This window comes from Cornus florida, unplaced genomic scaffold (assembly GCF_030987335.1).
Source record: "Cornus florida cultivar Cherokee Brave unplaced genomic scaffold, ASM3098733v1 CherokeeBrave_3.0.0_Hap2_Chr04, whole genome shotgun sequence".
Lineage (NCBI taxonomy): Eukaryota > Viridiplantae > Streptophyta > Magnoliopsida > Cornales > Cornaceae > Cornus > Cornus florida.
Window position 1 is genome coordinate 61,621,197 of NW_026775574.1, and position 24,095 is coordinate 61,645,291.

A 24,095-nucleotide genomic window follows, 5' to 3' on the forward strand; every position below is an offset into this window, starting at 1 on the left:
AAATTGGGTGGTGTAAAGTGTGTTCCGGCACCTCTACTAGGTCTCATTTATCTTGTATGAAGTGTGTCCAAGGGCCAAATGGTCATTTGAAACCATTTCCTAATTTTAGTTTCCATATTTTCCATTTCAAGTTCATTTTCGCCTTTTTGGCCGTTGGGGGGGTCGAATTTTGACTCGGCTATTTCCAGGAGCCGCAGACCATTCCCACGTGCTCAAAATCACCATTTACATCTGCGTGGATGATCGTTTCCGGGAAAAACCTCTTCCTTGGCAATTTGAGCCTCCTAGGGATTCATTTTGCATTTTTTTTGCATAATCTGGTTTAGGGGCACTTTGGGGTTTTCCTTCGGGAAATAAATTCCGGTCCCTTCATGGTCACTTAGAAAACGTGATTTTAGGGGGGTTTCTTTTTTGTATTTTTCCAGAAAATGTTATCTTGGTGCCGGAAATCGATCGCAAAGTTCAGCTTTCTGTTTTTTTTTTAGCAGCTTTTTGGACCTCCATGACCAGATTTCATGGAGGGGCATTTCGGGCATTCTACATTGCATTTTTTTTTAATTCTCCCAAGAGTCACGTAGAAAATTCAATTTTGAGGGGGGGTTTCTTCTTTGTGTTTTTCCAGAAAAATCATCTTCTAGCCCGTTTTTGCTCTCAGTTGCAGACAGTCACTATAGCAACTTTTAACCCTCTTGTTCAGTTCTGATCTAGGGGCATTTTGGAGATTTTACAGTGAGTTTTTTTCGATTCCGTTCATGAGGTCGGGTAGAAAACTCGATTTTAGGGGGGGTTTCTTCTTCGTGTTTTTCCAGAAAAATTCGTTTCGGCCTCCATTTCAAGCCTCAGTTCTGGAACCTCACTTTTTTTTTTCTTGCTGTCAGCTGGTGCATGCCATTGGGCGCCGGCATGGGCACCGGTGGGCTCGTGCATGGGCGCCGTGTGCGCCATGGCCTTCGTCGGGCCGCCGCGACGTCTCAACTTCAAACCCTCGTTTCTCCCTCATCCGGACTCCAAATCGAGTGAACTTTTTTTTGAACTTGACTAATTTTTTGCTGTCTTTCTAACGGTGTGCTCAGTTGCACCCGGATCTTCCTGGATAATTACCATTTTACCCCTTTAGCCTTAAGTGCTCGTTTTTCTTCGTCAGGCCGTTTCTCCTACGTCCGTACTCCGAATCATTCGATTCTTAAGTCCATCCTGATTATTTTTTTATTATCTTTTCAGCGGTGTGCTCGGTGGCACCCGAATCCACATTTTTCAAAAATGAATATTTTGCCCCTGGGGGCTTATTTATCATATTTTTGATCTTTTGCTTCCGCATCAGTTCTCATTTAGTTCCACGACCTCATGGAAGGTCACTTTGACTTCTTAGAGTCTTGTTTTATGTTTTCGCTTCCGCATATCGGATCCGTTATCGGGTCAATCTTCGGTTCATCACAGGACACGCTGGCCAAAAAACAAGGGTCGTCACACTCTCTCAATTCTGAAACAAGCTTCTTCTATTCTTTGTACATATCCATTGCTTTTCCTAGGTTTTCATCCTTCCACTTGAGCTGTTCTTGCAGTCTTTCAATTTGGTAGCCTGGAGAGCTATACAAGAGTGAGTTGAAGTTCTTGGGTAGGTAAGGTTTTGGAGAGACTACTGTCTTGCATTGTGAGCATTTGTTTGGTGATTTAGGGATGACATTTGTGCCTGAAGTGACTTTGCTTTGAACCCGGGCTAGACTTGTTGTAGATGAAGGAAAATGTATATGTGGTTTACCAGAGTAAGATGATGGTATTGGAGGGTGATAGATTTCTGTTTGTAAGATGCTTGCTTGTTGTTTAGAGGTGGTTGGAATAATTCTCTTTTGGTATGTCTGTGTTGAGTTTGGCTTGAGGATGAAGGGTGGTTTGAGATGGTTTGGGATGGGATTTTTTAGTGAAGGAGTCTTGGACTGGTTTAGATGATTTGTTGATGATTTGGAATGGGTTTTAAACTGGTTTGGATGTTGTAGAGGAGATTGAAGATGAAGGTTTTGTTGTGTTTTCATGATGAATCATAGCAGTGTTATGTCGTGGGTGCTCTACCGAGAGAATCTTGTTTTAGAACAGAGGTCTTCGGGGGTAGATGGGCTTCCCAGCACTTATGAGCAGCCTTATAGGCATATGAGCCACCTCAAAGGTATTTTCATTGATTCTTGAAGGCTACTGATCTTATGAGCCGCCTCATTGGATTACGAGTCATCTCCTATGTCATATAAGCCGCCTCAAAAGCTTATAAGCCGCCTCTTAAGACTAGTGAGGTTACTATTTGATTATCCTAATTTCATTTAACCATATCTCCCTCATTTTTTATATTGAACCTCTTAAAGTTAGATTTCCAATAGTATCAGCCACATTCAAATATTCCAAACATAGAAAGAGTTATGTCTATTTTAGTGAAGTTAAAAATGTCGATTTGTGACGAAACCATTCCTCTATAAGCTTATAAGACATTTATAAATAGTTAGTGTTACATTAATGAACCTTATTAGACATATCATTTATGATTATATTATCCATGTAGGCTAATATGGGTCTTAGCTTCCGCATTTTGGATTCGATACCGAGTCAAATTTTGAGTTTACCCATTCATGCACCGGATAATGAGATTTGGGACATGACATATCTTGGGTGTGGTAAGAATTAAGTCAATCGTAGTCCAGTAAGGTGGGAATCTAGATTTTCCCTTAGGAAGAGTGAGGCTCGTGTGCCTAAGGTTGACTATGTTCATGCATTAGGTTTAATGTGCTAAATTTAACTAGAAAGTCAAATGAGTGTGGACTCGTGTATCCTTGAATTGATGACTCAAGATAGTTAGGGAGAGCGTACCTTAACACATGTTGGCTAAGGTAACTTGACATTTTGGGCAACAACCGCTTTACAATAAGTCCATTTGTTAGTTATATATACGTTAACCAACTTATCATGTTATGATATGTAGGGGTGGCAAAATTTGAAATGACATGCTAACATGACTAGAACATGACACCAAATTATTTGATTTGTGTTGTTCTTAATTGTGTTCATATCATAATCATGCCAATCCGTTTTATTAAGTGTGTGTCATCTTTGTATTTTGGAGCTCAACCTATTTAACCTAATTAAACTTGTTTATCCAATTAAACCCGTTTAACTAATCCTGTTAGTTTAATCCGATTAATTCGTAACCTGCTTTATTCCAATTACCATGGACAATTTTTATTTTTATTTTTTATTTATCTCCATTATAAACTCAATATGGTTATTATATTTGTCATTTTTCTCTAATTGCATTGTTCTAATAATTCTCATTTTCATGAATATAGTCATCCATTATGTATTTCTTTTTATTATATTTGCATTTTATAGATGATTTAATAAAAGGATAAAATGACCTATTTAATTTAAACGAGTTAAATAGCTTAATAAACAGGTTGTGTCGTATTGTGAGTCACATGACTCATATATTAAAAGGATTACACACGAGTTATGTTATGTTGTTTAATAAATTGATTATGTTTGATAAAAAATTCTTGACACAATTATTAATTGGGTCATGTTCGGATTAACTTATGCAAAAAAAAAACCTTATCAGATCAACATACAACTCGAATATAGCTCGTTAACACAAATTGCTCTCCTTATTGTCAAGTATGAAAGTAATTTACCATGTACATGAAGAAAATATTACCAATGAAATGAGTATGTTTGTACTGCGAATTTCCTTAATTAATTTTATTTTTTGCATTTTCTTGATATGAGGAAATAGTGCTTAATTTGTAAGTTCTAGTGCCCCCTGTGGCCCTACTTTTTTTCTGAGGTGGACTTCATTTTCATACAGGAATTACTATGGTGGTTTTTTTTTTTTTTTTTTTTTTGGTCTAAAAAACATTGGATGCAGCATGTGGGCCGGATTTCATTTGGAGGTAGCTCTACATGTAAATATCAGTTAGATTGAGCAACATTAACTTGTGTACAATTAGATTGAAGTTTTAGTTTAGAATCTTCTTTTAAGTAAATCTTTATTCTTCAAGTAGTAAAAATAAAATAAAAAATCATCCACTCAGATCACAAATTAAATTTTGAAGCAGTCAAGTAAAAGAGTAGAATAAAATACCAAGCCCCTGTGGATTGGTAATACAGTTTAGGTTATGTTATGAACCCCAAAAGCATATACATATCATTTTGGTCATATTCAAACTATTTTCTCCATCAATTAGAGAAGTAAAAAAAGAAAAAAACGAAAAAAGGAAAATAAATAACAAAATCCACTTAGGGAAATTGAAAAAAAAAAAAAAAAAACAAACAAATAAAAGAAAAATAATAATAATAAAGGGTTCTCATAATTTAACAATGATACATGTGGGAGATAATTAAGATTGAAATAGTTTTCATGTTTAATTAAGCACTCCTACCATATTGTAGCACCATGACATGATCAGCAGTTGAGGAGTCTGGAAGTAAAGTCACAATGTTTCTTGGACTCCATATGTTATCTCTTACATGCTGCAACGTCAAGAAAGGTAGAAGTGGTTGTCCTCTACAAGTTATCTCTATCTGCTTAGGTCCATCATACATGCCACAATTTATACATGCACCTTAGTTAGTGATAATACAATATATATTGCAGCTAAATATATAGAAACAAAGAGAGACATGTATGCATGATAATTAATAATGGAGGGGTTTAAGGCAGATCATTAATTCGGGTACCTCTACTAGAAACGAACTCTAGGACACGAGACAACTCTAGGCAGATCAATAATAGGTGGGTAGGTATAGAATACCTAGGACATGAGACAACTCTCTCTAAGAAATTCGACAAAATAGTCCTGTAACTTTGGTAGAAGAATGGGGTCGCAGTAACAAGACTCGGGCGACTGTTTACTAAAAATACAAGTCTCTGCAAAGTCGTAAGACCATTTATGAGGGCAGACGCTTACCCGGTATTGGAAGGTCTAGGAATTTGGTGACCTAATGGCGGGGAGCCGGCAATTGAAGCCTTGTTAACGGTTTTAAGGTAGCAAAATTCTTTGTCGGGTCATTGCATTTATCAGGTATGAATGAATAGGGTCGGCCACAAAGTAGATCATTAACTATCATATACAAAAACTAGAGCCTTGGTTCGCAGTATCGGTTATGGTCACGGTATCAGTCGCAATTGCAATGTAACGAACTCAGATAAAGTCAATGTAAATTGGTCGATATGAGTTGCATATCAGATTTGAAAAGGAATCGCGTATCGGATGATATGGCCAACCATGACTAGAGGTTATAAGCTTATCAATGCCACATCTAATTTATAATAATATTGTCTCCCTATGTTTATGCACGAAGGGTTGCTTAGGTCTAGTAGTGCTAGTTGGGTTCGATATTGGGCTGGATCTAAATGTCTCTAATTGGGCCGGCCAAAAAAATGCTACAACACCATAACTATCGAACTATCACAATGCTAAAATTTTATTGCAATAACAACCAAGAGAACACTATAAAAGCAAGAGAATCCTCATTTAGTGCAGCAAAATTTTATTTAAAAAAAAAAAATGTATATATATATATATAAATATTTAGCAAGGTAAGTAAATTTTATTAATGTTCTTTATTTTATTTTTTTGGAATAACAAAAAATATTTGAATAGTATTATAATGTAATTTTCCAATAGATGGCGAAACAGAAGTGGTATTGAAGTCATGCTTTGTCACAAGCTTACGTCTCCCAGTTCCATATTGCAATATAACTTCTACTTTACCCATCAAAAATCTCTCTCTCTCTCTCTCTCTCTCTAACTTTTTTCTTTACTCCAAGGGATTCCTCCAGGACGCAATACTTCGGGCAGCAGTCAGCCACAGATACCGACACTAATGGTGCCCGCGCATCCCACGACTATAATCTGCCCGAGTTTCATCATTATAGGACCCACCCAGACTTTGCTCGTAAGACAAAATCATGAAACCATTGACTTGCATTAACATACACATAGTCACATACACACATATATATATCTATATCTATATCTATATATATATATATATATTTTTTTTTATAGATAAAGATAATACTATATTAGTAGTGTGGTACCAAGCAGTATTATTAATGGAATGGAAAAGTGACGGATCCACAAAGCATGGCGAAATACTAGCACTCGCACTACCTTTCATTTTCTAAAACCTAATTACATGTAAACATCGTCGTATATATTTCAAGCTCATGCACGTCTCCTTCACGTTGCTGTCCCTCTCTTCAAAAATAAAAGATAGACACCTAATGTAAAGGTCAATATTCCTCCATGAACAACCTTTCAAATTAAAATATATTCCTCCACGAACCACCTGTCTTTAATTAGTATTTTCCTTTTCAATTCTAAGTTTGTTCTAATTTAATAACACTTAGGAACCCTAGATCAAACCTCTTAAATTCTTAATTCCAATCAATTATGAATTTTTTTTTCCCCTAAGTATGAACTAAGGAATATTATCCTCTTATATTTTATTGTGCACATATTCCATCTGCAATCATTAATTAATTTTTTTATATCTTTGACAAATATTCAAAAGTTTCGAAGACTTGAACTTTTATCTTCTACTTTGGAGAGATGTTGTACTCTACCAAACATAGGTATGTTTCCCCTAGTGGTCCAATCTTGACTCTTTGTGGAGACTGGATCCTCTCTAGTGCGGGACTGATTCCAGTTCTCTACTTAATTTGGAGGGTAAAGAAGATACCACTAGACTACAGATCGTCAATGATAATCATCTTTAATTAATTAGGGTTTTATTAGTTGTAATCTACTTATGATTCTTTAACCTCATTTAATTTTCTTTTCAACAATTTTGAATGATTACGATGTATATTTGTCCCTAACATGTATTGTTTTTCAAACCTGAAATAATGTTTTGTTTGATCTAAGCCTTTGTATTTGGTTTGTGATGATGGATGCATGAGAGATGATGGGGTTTCTCTATTAGTTCCATCAAAGTGCACCACTTAGGGATTTTGATGTCCCTTTTTAAGCACAATCTGTGTGAAAAGTGGGAGAAGGGCCTACATTTTCAGCTGCAGGGGCGGAAAGCTTAGTTGAAACAAGTGAAAGCGTGACGAGAAATGGTAGCGATAACGCATGCAGCTGGATTAGAAAATGATAGGGTCCATGCTTGATTTTCATGACCCTACCATATTATATATTTTGATGTGTTATTATCAACTTTTTCATATGTTAATGAGTGTCAACTAGGCCAAGATCATGATAATCCATTGTGTGTTTTTACATCTTAAAGTGAGTGCACTCCACAAAACTTATAGAAAAGAAATAAAAAAACACTCTTCTCCTTTCCTGCATTGATTATTATTGCCCTAGACTTTATCTCGTGTCCTTGCAAACAAATTCTCAGTGCTTCTCAAGGATTGTGGCTAATCATCACAAAATATAGAGTATGAACAGAAAATAATGAAGCACAATGAGAAGTAATCATGCTTCCTAAGAATGTCACTCTCTGTGTGCGTGTGTATGAGAGAGAGAGAGAGAGACTCCGTGAATTACGGACAAAAATTTACATATATATATATATATATATATATATATAATTATTAATTTATATTCTCAAAATTTTATGTTTCATCTCATCTTTTGTCATCATTTATAAGCCTAATCATTGGATACTTAGTTGCATGCATGTGTGTGAAATAGATTAGGTGTTGCATGTAACAAGTGATCACTCAAATCATCTTCCAGTTGGATTATTGGGATATATAGGAAGAAATTTCTAATTGGTGGCATAGAGTTGACCTCAAAACATAACAAAACAAATGAATTCTTTAATTATAGAAAAAAACAAAGAGAATGTTAAGTGTCACAAACATCCTAAATAGATTGAATTATTTTTTATGCATGAGTATAATGCAATAAGTTGTTTGTACTTGATTGGAAAATATATATATATATATATACACACACACACACACACACAACATATATCAATGGTTCCTAAACTAATCTGATATCCTTATTTCATGGCATGACGTGCAAGGAATCAAGAGAAATAATATGCATTGCAATGGCTGTATAAGGGTTGACCTCAATACTAAAATATATGAGTAGTTCATGAATTGAATGAAGCAAAAGGAATGTTGTGTGTGTGTGTCATACATGCTAGCTAGTTAGGACATTGTTTTATAAGAGTTATATATAATTGTATTTTTTGTATAGTTGATTTTATATGCTGTAGATAAAAACATCTAGATTTAAATAATTAAAACATCATTAGGAAGAAGAAAAGAAAAAAAAAAAAAAGAAAAAAGAAAATTCTACCAGAAATTAATGGGTATATATTGAGTATTGCTGTTTCATTTTAAGTACCACTAATTTAATAATATGGTTCTGAACATTAACCTATTAATCTGTACTAAGAAAAAGATAACCAGAATATACATATAATTTTATAGATGAAACTCTTCCAGCTACCTTAATTCACTGTCCTTGTCCATGTTTTTTTTTTTTCTCTCCTTTGTCATCATGTTAATTACTTTGAATAATTTCTAGATCCTTTGCATTCTTTTAATCCCTCGATTTGGAATATGAAAAGCAGTCAAGAACTGATTTTTTTTTTTGTTACAATTGAGTTTGCATTAGGCAAGCAAAAGTCACTCAAGAAAGGAACCTAGTTAGCAAATATCTTAACTCCTTGATTTGTTCTCCATGGCGGCCTCCCGGCCATAGCACATACATAAGATATATTTCCCCTTCAATGGCGCCTTTTCAGTATTTCTTTTCCCAATAAATAAAGTTCGCCATAAAGAGAGGAAAGAATATACAAAATTTTTGTTTAATAGTTTTTGCCATCAGCAACATATAAGCAAGCATGAGCAAATTTTCATGATTTTCTGTTAGTGACAAGCTTTTAACAAGATTTTAACATGCATGTTGGACAGAGAGAATCAGACAGAAGGAATTGTCTAGTGTCCCATCATTCTCGTACTATATCTTTGCTTGACATTTCACCATATGTAATTTTAGTTTAAATTTGGTATAGACAAAAAAAAAAAAAAAACTGATCCATTTATTTTGTGTTTTTTTACTAATTTGAGGAATCACTAAATGCTTAAACTCTTTAATGTTTGAACACCAAGCCTGCCATTATATTGGCCTATCATGCACCACTTTTAAAAGTGCTAATTGCTAATGAAGTGATTCTAGGAAAATGAAGAATAAAATCAACAACAAATTTTCTAGTAATCTAAATGAACAAAAGGAGAAACTTTTCCACTAAATGTGTTCAACATAAAGCAGATTGATAATTTAGAGTAATAAGATCCCAACTTTGGATGGAATATAGTACTACATGAGACACAATATTCCTTCATGAAAGATGGATTTTGCCTACGCTTGTCCTACCTAATGATTCATCATCTACAAGACATCAAAAAGGGGAACACAGAATTTTGATGGAGGAAATCCAATTCCCTAGCTAAAAGGGATCAATTTTCATCGATTAAATTCCGTCTGAGGGGAAAGCAAATGGACTATATGATATATATATATATATATATATATATATTTTTTTTTTTTTTTGTGAGGGGAAACACTTCATCTAATAGACTCCATGCAAGAAAATTTTCATATACCATTGTATTTCCCCAAGTAATTTATGTGATCAGTCTGAGATATATCTAGTTTAATAATCCCTTCTCATATTTACTTTTATGAGCTCCAAAGAGCACACACATGCACACATAAACCTGTACAACCTCATAAAGGCTACAACATGTGTGTAAATTCTCCTGTAATCTTTATTTAGATTCTCTACATTAGAATAGATAATATATATAGCTAGATATACAAGTTGGTGGATAGTTGTCAATAGATGTATAAGTTTCTGTATGGGTAAATAATCAATGGCACTAAGCGTTGCGAGTCCAATAGGATTTGAACTGAAGTAGATTTACTAGCAGGAAAGTTAGTGCAATCAACTAATCCAACAAGAAGAGTTGGCAAACAGAATATCCAATAGCATGTAGGACTAAGTATAATTTCTTCAACATAACTATATACTTAGAAAAGGCAAAAAGATAGTTTGCAGCGCAAGCATGCCTGTACTTAGTTCCCATGTTTTGTTTGAAGATATAGAGACTACGGACCTATTATTTGGTTCTCTTTTCTGACAACTATTTCATGAAAAATGAAAATCAAAGAAGTGTGGGAAAAAAAATTTGTATGGTTGACAGTTTTTGAAAACTCAGTTTAAAAAAGAAAAGGTATATTTTTATAACTGTTTTTAAAATTTTTAAACACAGTTTTCTATTTTTTGAGTTTTAAGAACTGTTTTTTCAAAAAAAAACCAACCAAACCCACCCTATACTTATAGATTCACTTCACTCTTTATTTAGCTCCGGAAACTTTGCAGATTGAATCCATTGGTTTTGAGAATATAAGTGAGAAACATGATAATTTTCATAATGAATTAATACTAGCAGACCCTTCTGGTAGAGTCATAAGAATAGATAAAGAGATAACACTAAGCTTAGTATGTTAAAAGTAGAGTTTGATACTATTCTTACGCGCCCTACAAGCTTATAAAATAACTCAGAAATCTTGTGTTCAATATCGAGGGATGTCATAAAAGAAGAAACTCTCTCCTGAAGGGGCTTGGGACACCCTAGGTTATTGAAAAAAAATGTATATTTTAGTTGGTACGATTCCCAAATAGAATGAAGATATATAGTAAACAAGTGTGCAAGATAAGCACTTATCCCCAAATTCAAACTATTAAAGAATAAGCCTAATACTGCGTAGATTACAGATACTAATATGACCATCCTAATTAGAATTAACAGTTAACAAAACAGATGATTACTAATAAGATATCACTTCACAGGAGTCTACCCCATTGCAGAAAAATCTCTATCTGTCTCTCTCGTGAACATTAGGGTATTGGCTTCTTCACTAAGAATAGGCTTCTATTCAATCGTAAACCAGTGGTAAAATCCTCACTGTAACAGTTTTAACTCATGTCGTTGCATGCATGCATATGCATGCTGGAATAATGAGAATTTGATTGTCATTGGATTGAGATGACAACCTCTCAACTCTCTTGATTATTATCATCTCATTTGGTAGAAGAAGGCATTTATGTGAACTATACTCTAAAACTAGTAACAGCCTAATATGTAATATACTCAACCTTCTAAGTTGTGAGACTTCACCTAGTAACAATGAATAGGATTACAATTTACAACACTGCATGTGCTTGAAAGCAACACATTGTCTTCTTTTCTTGCTTATTGTATGATTTTTCCAAAGGGACACTGACAATGATCTATTATTGGCATATATCTAAGAATATATCTGAAATTGTAAAGAATTGCATAATAAGTATAGTTGTTAGATCTCTTGTATTTATTACCACTTTCGACCCATTCATTTTAGTGTTCTAATACTTTTCTTTCTTGCTTCTTATATATTTTTCCCTCAATTTCTTCATTTTTGTTCTTCTGAATAATATCAAATTCAATGGTAGTTTCTCCTATAGCACTTAATGCAATTAAATGCCAAGTGATTGGAACTTACATTCTTGAGTACAACAAATGAACACTACGACAAAATAGACCTCTAGAATATTATACCACTTCTTCATTTTGGGGGTTTTTATTTTGGGGTTTTTAAGGGAAAGAGGTTGGTAGGTAGTTTTCTCAATTATCTTCAGATTACTCACTTAACTCTATAACTTAAACATAACAGTCAAAGATTAATCAATAGCTAAACATCAATCTTACGACCGTTAATTCAAAAGACTCATTCCCTTAATGAAACAAAGTTCCAAGGCCACCTTACAACTATGATTTTTGAGCTAGAAAGCTAATAATACAAAAACTCAGAAGAGAGCGCTACCAAGAAAGATACATAACACCTAAACATTTTTTTTACAGAAGTGGTAGATATCACTAAGAGAAGCCCATTAATTAGTTCTGATGTGTTTGTCATGCATGTTTCTTACACCAACCATGACCATCTAAAGAATTAATTGTTTGGTTGAAGAGATAGCCAGATTTGGTAGTTTCTACTTTTGTTCTTTTGTTGTTTTTCTGTCCTTTATTTAGTATAGTTTTGTTGCATATATCTTTGGTTGGTAATCAAATATGCATTCATGTCCCAAATACATAAGAAAATGCTAACATTAATCATCTACTTCTATCACAATTTGAAATGTGATGCAGCTAAAGTATTAATTAATGGTTTTACGTACCTCCGATTCGCTATTCAATCTTAGCTTCATAACCAGATACTTCATTAGTAATCCAACTGTCATCCTTCCATCTCTAACAACAACCAAATTCAAAACAAACACTAAACATCAGATATAATCATAAAACAAAGTCTTTGTTACATTAAGAAAAAGAGAAAAACAATTGGATAAATGGTAGAAGAAAACATTAATGGGAGATACAAATGTTGGGAGAAATAAAAAATAATAATAATAAAAAGGATAAAAAAAAAAAAAAAAAAGATTACTTAATTCTCAGGTAGCTTTTGGGTATCTGAGGCAAAGATGGTTCTCTTGTTCTGCAATGAGAAACAAAATGCAATTGTTACACACAAGATTGCATATTTGAAAAAAGAGAGAGGGAGAAAACCATATATAATGAAAGAAAAAGCTATATACATCATTAGTTTGTATGTATATATGTATAAAACTATAATTGTTCCCCTATGGTTTCACATTAATTTCCACCTACTGATTTGGTGATGCTTGTAACATAAACCATAAGCCTGAATGGGGTCTCCGAGGAGGATCAACAACTCTGAAATCTAAACTTGGCCTGGCTACATCTACTCCGGCATGTAGTTGAAATGGTCCAGTAAAATAGGCTCCCGGTGGCATCATCAACGAAGACCGAGAAGAGGAGGAGGAAGAAGAAGCTGCAGTTATATGGCGCGGAATAGGCCTAAATGCCCAGTTATTAATCTCCTGTTGAGGAAAAACCGAGCTAGTCCCCGGGTGCTGCAAGTACAAAGAAGCACTAGTGATGCTTGTATCCTGCAGGGGAGGCCGAAAATCGGGCACATGGAAGATAGGGTCTAATGACCTGAACCCTTGCCGCGAACCATCACCGGCCGGCAACAGATCAAGCTCCATCAATCCAGCACTTCTCCCAGCCGTTTGATCATTGCTTGTGGTCATGTGTTGATGGTGGTGATGATGATCTCCTCCAATACCCAATTGGAGCCATCCCGATTCGTCTCTCACATCATGATCATGATCAACAACAATATTAATGTTGTTGTTGTTGTTGTTCTTTGAGGTTGAGCCTGTTTCATTATTAACAGTACTAGTCTCGGTTCTTGATTCATCTTCAGCCATCAGACCAGTACCAACCAGTACTGGAGTAGAACCAGATCCTAAGCAAGAATAAGCAGCCTCACTACTACAACACTCATACCCTTCTTCTAATCCACTCATAACAACACCACCAAAACTCTCCCAATAACCTCCACCATAGCCACCATAACGATGTCGTTTCGAGAGGTTTTGAGCAGGAAACATGGTCATATTGACAAACCCATAAACACTAACCCCCAGCTTTGATGAGTCGTATTAATCTGCAACCTCATCACCAGCTTATCCATGGAAATGAATATATATAGAGAGAGAGAGAGAGAGATCAAAAACCCTTTTTCAATCTTTAAATTCGAAAGAGATACCCATTTGACCAGATAAGACTTTGTTTTCAATTTTGTGGCAAATATATGAGAAGACAACAAAGAGAACAAACCTTGCAAATCTCACTTTCCATAAATTCTCTTTGTTTGGAAGCTTGTGGGGATGAAATAGTTGCAGAGGAAGATAGATAGATAGATAGATAGATAGATAGAGAGATGATGGTCGGTAAGTTATAGTATAAAAATTTTATATTATATTTTATTTATATATATATATATATATATATTATATGTTTATTTAAGGATGTCTAACAGTAAATTATATTGACTTTGTTATGACGAAATATATGTTGCACCTGTTACTTTAAAATGAGAAAATGTTTAAGCTAAGGGTCCTCCAGCTATCAACTTTAGGGCTTTTCTCAAAAAGTGAAATTACCTTATGAAACATTTCTTTTTCGAATATCACGAAAAGGTCCTTTTTAGACTTGATGAGTGTATAGAATAACCAACCTTCACTTGGAATTCGCAATTACTGTAGCAATGAGTTGATCTTGATTACAACATAAGTGTCACTTATTTAAACTATCTTTGTCAAACTTTGATCAAAATTGTGTTCTATATTGATCAGTACAACAAGATTGAATAACATTAAAAAAAAAAAAAAAAAAAAAAATTACAAGACCGTTCAAGCAATTTTAATGAGAGTTGATATTTGTGCTCTAATTTTAATGGGAGCTCGTTTGAACTCTTTTTAGTAATGAAGAAAAATCCAAAGTACCGTGCCATCTCTATACTAAGTAATTAATTTCCCTAGCTAACACAACTTTTCTTTTTTTTAACCTCAATCATCAACCTTATATTTAAAAAAATAAAAAACAGAAAGGAAATGTACTATTTGAATTAAGTCATTGGTCAATGGATACAATTGTTGCAAGAAGCTTTCAAATTTGAAAAGTGATTACATTTTTGTGTAAATTGTTTTTAAATGAAAATAGCTAGTAGTACTTTTATTAGAAAAACCTACTTTGTTCTGATCAAAGAAAGAGTTCTGGCCTTCAGTTTTCCAAAGCCATTAGTTAGAAAAGGTAGTGCTCAAAAAGTGGTGTGGCATCATTACATTACACGTCTATTTATATATATAACGTTGAAATATAGTAATATGATAACACATAATTGATAATAATAAATATGTTATGGTTATAATTAGCTAATAATAAAGAAATAAATAGAGTTTGGTAAATGTATCTAAACCCGAGAAAAATGAATCAGAGGGACGTGGTCTCATAGGACATTCGCTTGCCAAACATGTGCCTCCCACCTTACCTGCAAAACTGTACGGGGCTCTGAATTGTCGAATAACCCCTTCTCTCTCTCCTCTCTCCTCTCTCCTCTCTCTTCTCTCTTCTCTCTTCTCTCTCTCAAATAAGTAAAATAGTGAGCATCAAATGCTCAAACATCGAAGACGTGATATTTAAAATTAGGAACAATGGCTGCTCGTGTCTGCCTATCATCCTGAAAAGCTGATAGCCTTCTTTCCAGCCCATCCAACATGGTCTCTCTCTCAAAATATAAGGGTATAATAGTATATATAGATATATATATATACTATTATTAAATATAAGGATATATATGCATACACATGCACTTTTATTGAATGAAACAAGAAACTTTAAGATGCATGGGTCAACCAGGAAATTCTCAAAATGAAAGCAAAGTGTTATTTATTTTTATTTATTTTTTATTAATAAAAAATTCACACTCTCTCGTTTATTCTTGCAAAAATTTAAATATTCACTTTTCACTTTAAAAAATAGATGAGATACTACTATTTTACACAATTTTAAATTAAAAAATGTGTTTTTGTTAGCGACCAAACTATAGGTGAAATGTATAAATTGGATACATTGAAAATTGTCTTGAACCTCAAATCAAATTTTATTTATTTTTATTAATTGTAATAAATTGTTTGTGAAAAGAATTTCGGATAGTTTTTCATGAAATGTCATTTAATTATTAGGTTTTTTTTCCAAAAAAGTAAAAATAAAAATAGTGCACCAGTTACAATCATCAATTAGCCAATAATAAAATAATTTCAATGTAAAAAAAATATTACTCAAAATATCAAAAAAAAAAAAAAAATTATATGAGACAATTAAAGATGATAGTTTAAATTAGTCAAACAAAGTTAAAAGAATATAAAAAGTTTGATTGATTGGTGGGATCTACATTAAATGAATTTTTAACATATAATTTAATTTCATTTAATTCTCTTTGAAACGATAGTATGTGTATCTCAAAAATTTTACATGGTCAGGATAAAAAGACAGACCTCATGACAACTACCATGTGATAAAACTCATGGTAATATTACTCTTGGACAAATACAAGACAGTGGAGAAGCATGTAGTTTGAAAATCAAAACACGTTTATGCATCCAATCTCCATAAAAGTTTTTTAAAATTATTGGTCAGTCAATGTTTTATCTCCATTTTGTATATATATATATATATATATATATATATTCTTTTAAAGAAATTATATATCCCCACTCTATTGTTTATCTTTAGCCCACTATTCTTTTTAGGCAATTTTTTTTTTCTCCCTTTCTCACACTCTTGGAGCGCTCTATCTCTCGCCCTCCCCTTGTGGCTAGAGATCAATATCTCTCCATTTTAATTGATTAATAATCTCTTTTATTACATTCCATTAGTCACTTTTGACAACAATCACTTCATGGAAGAATCACAATCTCTAAGAATATGAGAACAATCCCTAGATATTCAATTGAATTCTGATTATTTGTTTTTGCTCAATCTATTTTCAGTAAATATTTTTGTATTAATTTTATTCAGTTAACTCTTTGTTGGATTTTTTAATCTCTCACTGATTATTTTAAATTGCGAGTACCAGTGATTCGGACAAATACTTAATGCGTTCAAGAATTTAATTCAATACAAGATTTTTAAGTAAATTATCTTATGGGAAACTCATCAAAAATTGTAATCTAATGATATCTCCTTTAGTTTTTAAAAATTGTAACGGAAGTTTTTATAAGAACAAATGAATATGATCAGTTTCATGCCGGTGAAAAAACAAAAAATTAACAAAATCCAATTTCTCTCACACACAGTACAAAGAGAGGGAGATATGTAAAGAGTTGGGGACCTTGGTGGGTTTATTGGTTGGGTAAATAAAAACCAAGCAAGAGCCAATTAGCCAACCACATCATCTAAAAACTTCCCTTTCATATGGGGAAGGCCTAACATGGCACCATATCATTATCATTTATAAATGTACACGTAACAACTATGCATGGGATCCTTTAATATATATATATATATATGTTAAAGAGAGAAAGAGGAGGAGAGAGACAGAGAGTCCATGGAATTTAATGAGTATGTACTAAGAGGGACCAATTTATGATAGCTTTTTAATGTGCATGTTTCCATTAGAGAAAGTGGCCAACCCTACTCGTCCCCACACCATGAATAGACTGTACAGTTGATGGCTTGGAGCGATACTTGATGATAGAATATTGAGAATGGGTGACACTTTAGTCTCGTCATCATGCCATCATCAATGCAGCTATTATTACTACTTCTCTATTTATGTGAAAGAAAGTGCGGACCCAAACATTAGTGTGTGTTTTGGAGAGAGAAACAAGAGAGAGAGAGAGAAGAGAGTAGTTTGCATGTGCATGTGGTACAATGAGTAGTAATGTCAGTCCATGCATGTGATGGGAGGAATGACACAAAGTGGAGTTTAATCTGTTGAAACATTGGGAAGTGAGAGAGAGAGAGAGAGAGCGAGAGCATGCATGACTTGTGCAGGAGTTTGTCAGGAATTGTAAGCACGGCTTGTACTTAGGCTTTTAATGCGTGTGTTTGTTTCTGGCCATCAGGATGTTCCAATGCAGAATTGTTAATATGCCTAGTAAGAGAGTTTTGATCATCAAAATGGAATGGGATGTTACCACGTCACTATTGAACAAATGCACTCTATATATATTTATTTAATATTATGTTGTTAGGGATGCATATAATTTAAATTGGATTGTTTCGAAAGCATTTTAAATCAAATCAATTTCAATGATTCTATAAAAATTGGAATCAAATTGAATTGTAAAATCAATTGTACTGAATTGAATTGAATCGTAACAAAGTATTCAGCTATAAATATTTTCTCTGGCCTAGGGTGAACACAATTCTTCGATTCTTACTGCGACAAAGGTTGATTTCTCCATACAACGTGGTGTGAGTCGTTCTCGACCTCTCTGTGTTGCAGAAGATGTTCATTCTAAATGGCAAGATCTTTAGTCTTGGCCCCGTTTGATGGGTGGGGTGTGTGTGGGGGTGTGTGCATGAGGGCGCACCAGCACCCTGTTGTGTTTTTTGTGGTGGAGTCTGATCACGTGATAACGTGAAGATTTTGGAAAACTAAATGGTTCTTATATTTTTTTTGGTTACTGACGTGTGAGAACCGGTTCAGAGATTTGGTACCGGTTCTATGGAGTGATAGCCAAAATCAAGAAAACGTTGATCAGCCACTGTCTAGTGGGAACCGGTAACCAATTCTGGAATCGGTTATAGAATTAAAGACGATTCATCTCTGGACATTGGGAACCGGTAGCCAATTCATGGTACCGGTTCAACTTTTCTGGAAACCTACGTGATTTATTTTCCTTGTTGGTTTTGGACTCTACAAAAAACAATTCTTGTAGGACAAGTTATGTTACATTGTATAGGGCTATATATATATCAACCCTAATCAGTATTTTTAGAATGTGAAGAAGTGTGAGAGAAATTTGTGCCAACACAAGAAAGAGCGATTGAGAAAGATACAGAGAAAATACTTTTTGTAATTCTTCATCTTATTCATAGTGAAGTTGTTCGGTGTGCTCCATGGAGGTGAACCATGTATATCTTGTGTTCTTGTGTGTGATTTTTCTTTGTGATTTTTTTTTTATGATTGCTTGATTATTCCTCGAATAGTGCGCGTTATTATTTTGTGTTTCCGCCACAACAACTGGTATCAAAATCAGTTGATTGTGCAGAGCAACTCCAACAACTGGTATCAGAGCCTTTGATTGAAAACTTAGGGCACAGAAGGTGTTTGATGAAATTCTAAAAGTCTTTCGATTAGATCTGTCTGTTCGAGTGGGAGTAATGGCATCAGAAGATAAGACATCCACATCTATGATCGAGAAGTTCGATGGCATAAACTTCAGTTTCTGGAAGATGCAAATAGAAGACCTCTTGTTTTAGAAAAATCTGTATCAACCTTTGGGAGAGAAGCCAGAGGATACAAAGGATGCAGATTGGGAATTACTTGATATTAAGGCTCTTAACACCGTCAGATTGACGTTGTCAAAGTCAGTCACCTTTCACATCAAGAACGAGAAGACAACGATGTCTCTCATGGAAGCCCTTTCTAGTATGTATAAACAGCCTTCTGTAGTGAACAATGTGCACTTGATCAAGAAGTTGTTTAACATAAAGATGGTCGAAGGTGGTAAGTTCAGCGAACATCTAAATGCATTCAACGAGATAGTTGAGCAATTAGAGTCTATTGATATCGACTTCAAATATGAGGTCCGAGCACTGCTAATTCTAGGGCAATTACCCAAGAGTTGGAGTGGCACAGTTACAGTGATCAGTAGCTCTGCAGGAAGACCAAGTTGAAGTTTGATGAAGTTGTGAGCATGATTCTGACAGAAGACATCAGAAAGCAGATAGTAGTGGTTTCCACCAGTGGTTCGGCATTGAATGTTGAAAGTAGATACAAGGGTTCAAATAAGAAGAAGGGCAACGGTAATAGAAACAAAGGCAGATCCAAGTCAAGGAATGGAAGGACACAGTATCAAAATTTCAGGAATTCCACAGATCTTAGTGATGTTGAGTGTTGGAATTGTGAAAAGAAGGGACATTACCATGTTGATTGAAAACTTCCAAAAAAGGGAACCGAAAGAAAAACTGAAACAAATGTCGTCTCAGAAGAATCAGATGATGCATTGATATGCTCTTTGAAGAGCAAAGCAGAGTTATAGGTTTTAAATTCCGGCACATCGTTTCATGGAACCTCAAGCAAAGAGCTATTAATTTAATAGCTATGAATTGGGTAACCTTGGCAAGGTGTATCTTGGTAATGATCAGTCTTGCAGCATCGTTGGCAAGGGTGAAGTGCAAATCAAGTTGAATGGATCAGCTTGGAATTTGAAGGATGTGAGACATATCCCTGACTTAAGGAAGAATCTGATTTCGGTGGGACAATTATCAGAGGAAGGTTTTGTTACAACCATCAATGGAGACTCATGGAAAGTTTCTAGAGGTGCTATGACCATTGCATGTGGAAAGAAATCTGTCACTTTTTACATAACTACCAGTGCTTGTAGGTCTATAGCAGTCGCATAAAACAGAGAAGATTATAACCTTTGGCATTAGAGACTAGGTCACATGAGTGAAAGGGGGCTCAAGATTATGCACTCAAAGGGGAAACTACCAGGCATACAGGCAATTGATATTGACTTCTGTGAGAGTTGTGTGATGGGCAAGCAGAAAATGGTCAGTTTTAAGAAGAGTGGTAAAGATCTCAGAAAGGAGAAACTTGAGCTAGTTCACACAGATGTCTGGGGACCAGCCACTGTTTCATCCATTGGTAGAAAATCCAACTTCTTGACTTTCATTGATAATCACACGAGGAATGTATGGGTTTATTTTTTGAAGCATGAATATGAGGTATTTGATGTGTTCAAGAAATGAAAGGCCATGGTGGAGAATGAGATAGGTTTGAAGATTAAGAGGTTGAGGTTAGATAATGATGGTGAGTATGAAGACTCTGGATTCAAGAAGTTCTATTTTGTTAAGGGGATCAGACTAGAAAGGACTGTGCAAGGAACCCCACAGTAAAATAAGGTGGCCGAATGGATGAACCGAACATTGATAGAAAGAACCAGAAGCATGCACATATATTTGGGTCTACCCAAACAGTTTTGGGTAGACGCAGTCAATACAGCATCCTACCTAATTAATTATGGACCATCAGTGCCTTTGGAGCATCGAATACTAGAAGAGGTATGGAGTGGCAAAGAGGTAAATCTTTCATGGTTGAAAGTTTTTTGGTTGTATTGCATATGTGTATATTAGTGACCATGCTAGGGGAAAGCTCGGCCCCAAGTCACTAAAATGAATCTTCGTTGGGTGTGGCAGAGATGAGTTTGGTTATCGACTCTAGGATAATCAGAACAAGAAAATCATCAGAAGTAGAGATGTGATTTTCAACGAGAAGGTGATGTACAAGGATAGAAATGCAACACAGTTAACTAGTTCTATACAGAGTAAGCCTGAGTTTATTGAATTTGATGATGATCCAAAGAGTATTGACGCAGAGCAGACAGATAAGGGTTCTTGGCCAGAACTCACAGAGCATAGTTCACCGCAAATTCCAACTCCTATGATTGCACCTAAAAGGTCTACGCGACCTCATGTATCGAACAGGAAATATTTGGATTATACATTGCTCATAGATGATGGGGAGCCTAAATACTATGATGAAGCATGTCAGGTTAAAGATGCTAGCAAATGGGAGCTTACAATGGAAGATGAGTTAAAGTCCCTTATCTCTAACAAAACATGTGAACTAGCCAAGTTACCCATAGGGAAGAAAGCTCTTCACAACAAATCGGTGTACAAGGTGAAAAAGGAACATGATAGTTCTAAGAGATACAAGGTAAGAATGGTGGTCAAAAGTTTTCAGCAAAATTAAGATATTGACTATAGAGACATTTTTCCCCAGCTGTGGAACTGAGTACCATTCACTCAATTCTTAGCATTGTTGCAACAGAAAGGTTGCACCTTGAGCAGTTAGATGTCAAAACTGCTTTCCTCTATGGTGACCTTAAGGAGGAGATTTACATGCAACAATCAGAGGGTTTTTCAGTCAAAGGGAAAGAGAAACTAGCATGCAAGTTGAAGAAAAGCTTGTATGGTTTGAAGTAAGCCCTGAGGCAGTGGTACATGGTTTTATAAAGTGACATGGCTACAACAAGTGCAATGCTGACCATTACTGTTACTTCAAGAGGTTCAAGTCAAGTTTCATTATCTTTTTACTTTATGTTGATGACATATTAATGGCAAGTTCTGATTTTGAAGAAATTAGCAAATTGAAGAAGCAGTTGTCTAGTGAATTTGAGATGAAGAATCTTGGTGCAGCGAAGTAGATTCTTAGGATGAGGATTAGCAAAGACAAACAGAAATGTACTTTGTAGTTGTCTTAGGCTGAGTATGTTGAACTAGTTCTGAAGAAGTTCAACATGAATAATGCTAAGGCGATGAGTACTGCCTTAGCTAATCACTTCTGATTATCTCAAGATTAGTGTACGAAGACAGAGGATGAGAAAAACTTTATGGCTAAAATTTCATATGCTTCAGCCATTGGAAGTTTGATGTATGCCATAGTTTGTACAAGACCAGACATTGTATATGCAATGGGAATAGTAAGCAGGTTCATGAAGGATCCGGGCAAGCTACACTGGGAAGTAGTAAAGTGGATATTGAGATATCTATGGGGTACCACAGGTAGATGCTTATGTTTCAAAAGGGGTAAAGTAAAGCTACATGGTTATATAGATTCAGACTTTACTGGCGAGGTGGACTACAGAAGAAGTACTACCGGGTATGTGTTCATGGTGGGTACAACTGCAATTAGTTGGGTTTCTAAATACAGAGGATTATAACGTTATCTACTACAGAGGCAGAGTATGTGGCGATGACAAAGGCTAGTAAAAAGATGATTTGGTTACAAGGTTTGTTGACAGAGTTGGGATTCGAACAGGTGAAGAATGTTTTGCACAGTGATAGTCAGAGTATGATACATCTGGCAAAGAATTCAGCATTTCATTCAAAGACCAAGCATATAGGACTTCGGTATCATTTTATCAGATCTTTGTTAGAAGATGGGGTGTTGATACTTTAGAAAATACTTGGCACCAAGAATCCAGCTGATATATTGACCAAGACAGTGACCATAGAGAAATTGAAGTTGTGCGCAACTTTAGTTGGTCTTCTAGCTTGAAGACAGATAAAAGCACACCGACATGCGTGGGATATGCATGAGAAGAAGATGCAATGGGTTTATAAGTGCTCCAGCCTCCAAGTGAGAGATTGTTGTGTTTTTTGTGGTGGAGTCTGATCACGTGATAACGTGAAGATTTTGGGAAACTAAATGGTTCTTATATTTTTTTGGCTACTGACGTGTGGGAACCAATAAGTCTATTGGAATTGACTCTTTATCAATGGAATCTCATCATCCATACATAACGAAGAGATTTGGTATTGGTTCCATGGAGTGATAGCCAAAATCAAGTAAACGTTGATTAGCCACTGTCTAGTTGGAATTGGTAGCCAATTCTGGAACCGATTCCAGAATTATAGAAGATTCGTATTTGGATATTGGGAATCGCTAGCCAATTCGTGGTACCGGTTCAACTTTTCTGGAAACCTACGTGATTTATTTTCCTTGTTGGTTTTGGACTCAACAAAAGGCAATTCTTGTTGGACAAGTTATGTTAAATTGTATGGGGCTATATATATATCAACCCTAATCAATATTTTTAGGGTGTGAAGAAGTGTGAGAGAAATTTGTGCCAACATAAGAAAGAGCGATTGAGAAAGATAGAGAGAAAAGTCTTTTTGTAATTTTTCATCTTATTTATAGTGAAGTTGTTCGGCGTGCTCCATGGACGTAACCTTAAGATTTGGATGAACCACGTATATCTTATGTTCTTGTGTGTGATTTTTCTTTGTGATTTTTCTTTATGATTGCTTGATTATTTCTCAAACAGCACGCGTTGTTATTTTGCATTTCTGCCACAATAACTGGTATCAAAACTGGTTGATTGTGCACAGCAACTCCAACATACCTAAAAACATCCGTGTGTGTTGATGGTGTGTGTGTATGTGGTCAAACATTATCCAAGATGACTAAAGTTGGTTGAAGATGCTCAGGTGATTGTAAAAAAGGATGGGAATAACCCATTTCCGTAAGATCTTTAATGCTTTAGAGATCGAAAGACTTTAAGACAAGTTAACTACAACTGATCAAATAGAATATGCAATACCTTTGTACAATAACGGGCAATAGTAAAAAGATGAAATGCCAACCCCCACAACCTTTCAGCCACTCACCTAGATCATTCCCTCCACCTCATCCTCACTGATTCCTTTGAAGTCAAGACCTCCCCTCTCAGGTAAACCACCTCGCCACCCAACCTGTAATGACCCGGTCATTTTCCTTCCTTTCCTTTTCTTAGATTTTTACAGATATATATATATATATATATATATATATATATATATATATATATATTTTTTTTCTATTGATCTTTTCTTTTCTGAGTTCTATTTTTCATCACTTAGTGTCATCTCGAGTGCTCGGGGATGGTTT

The 24,095-nt window shown here is 34.9% G+C and overlaps 1 protein-coding gene across 1 annotated transcript; it reads right to left on the bottom strand.

Annotated features, from left to right (window-relative positions):
- Window positions 1-4,321: 4,321 nt before the first annotated feature.
- Window positions 4,322-13,893, bottom strand: LOC132303356 (protein LAX PANICLE 2-like). The gene is made up of 4 exons (XM_059800594.1): window positions 12,728-13,893; window positions 12,504-12,554; window positions 12,238-12,310; window positions 4,322-4,557 (listed from the first exon to the last, which is right to left on the bottom strand). The coding sequence occupies exons 1-4, from the start codon at window positions 13,540-13,542 to the stop codon at window positions 4,402-4,404; spliced, it is 1,095 nt and encodes a 364-aa protein (XP_059656577.1). The 5' UTR covers window positions 13,543-13,893; the 3' UTR covers window positions 4,322-4,401.
- Window positions 13,894-24,095: the final 10,202 nt, after the last annotated feature.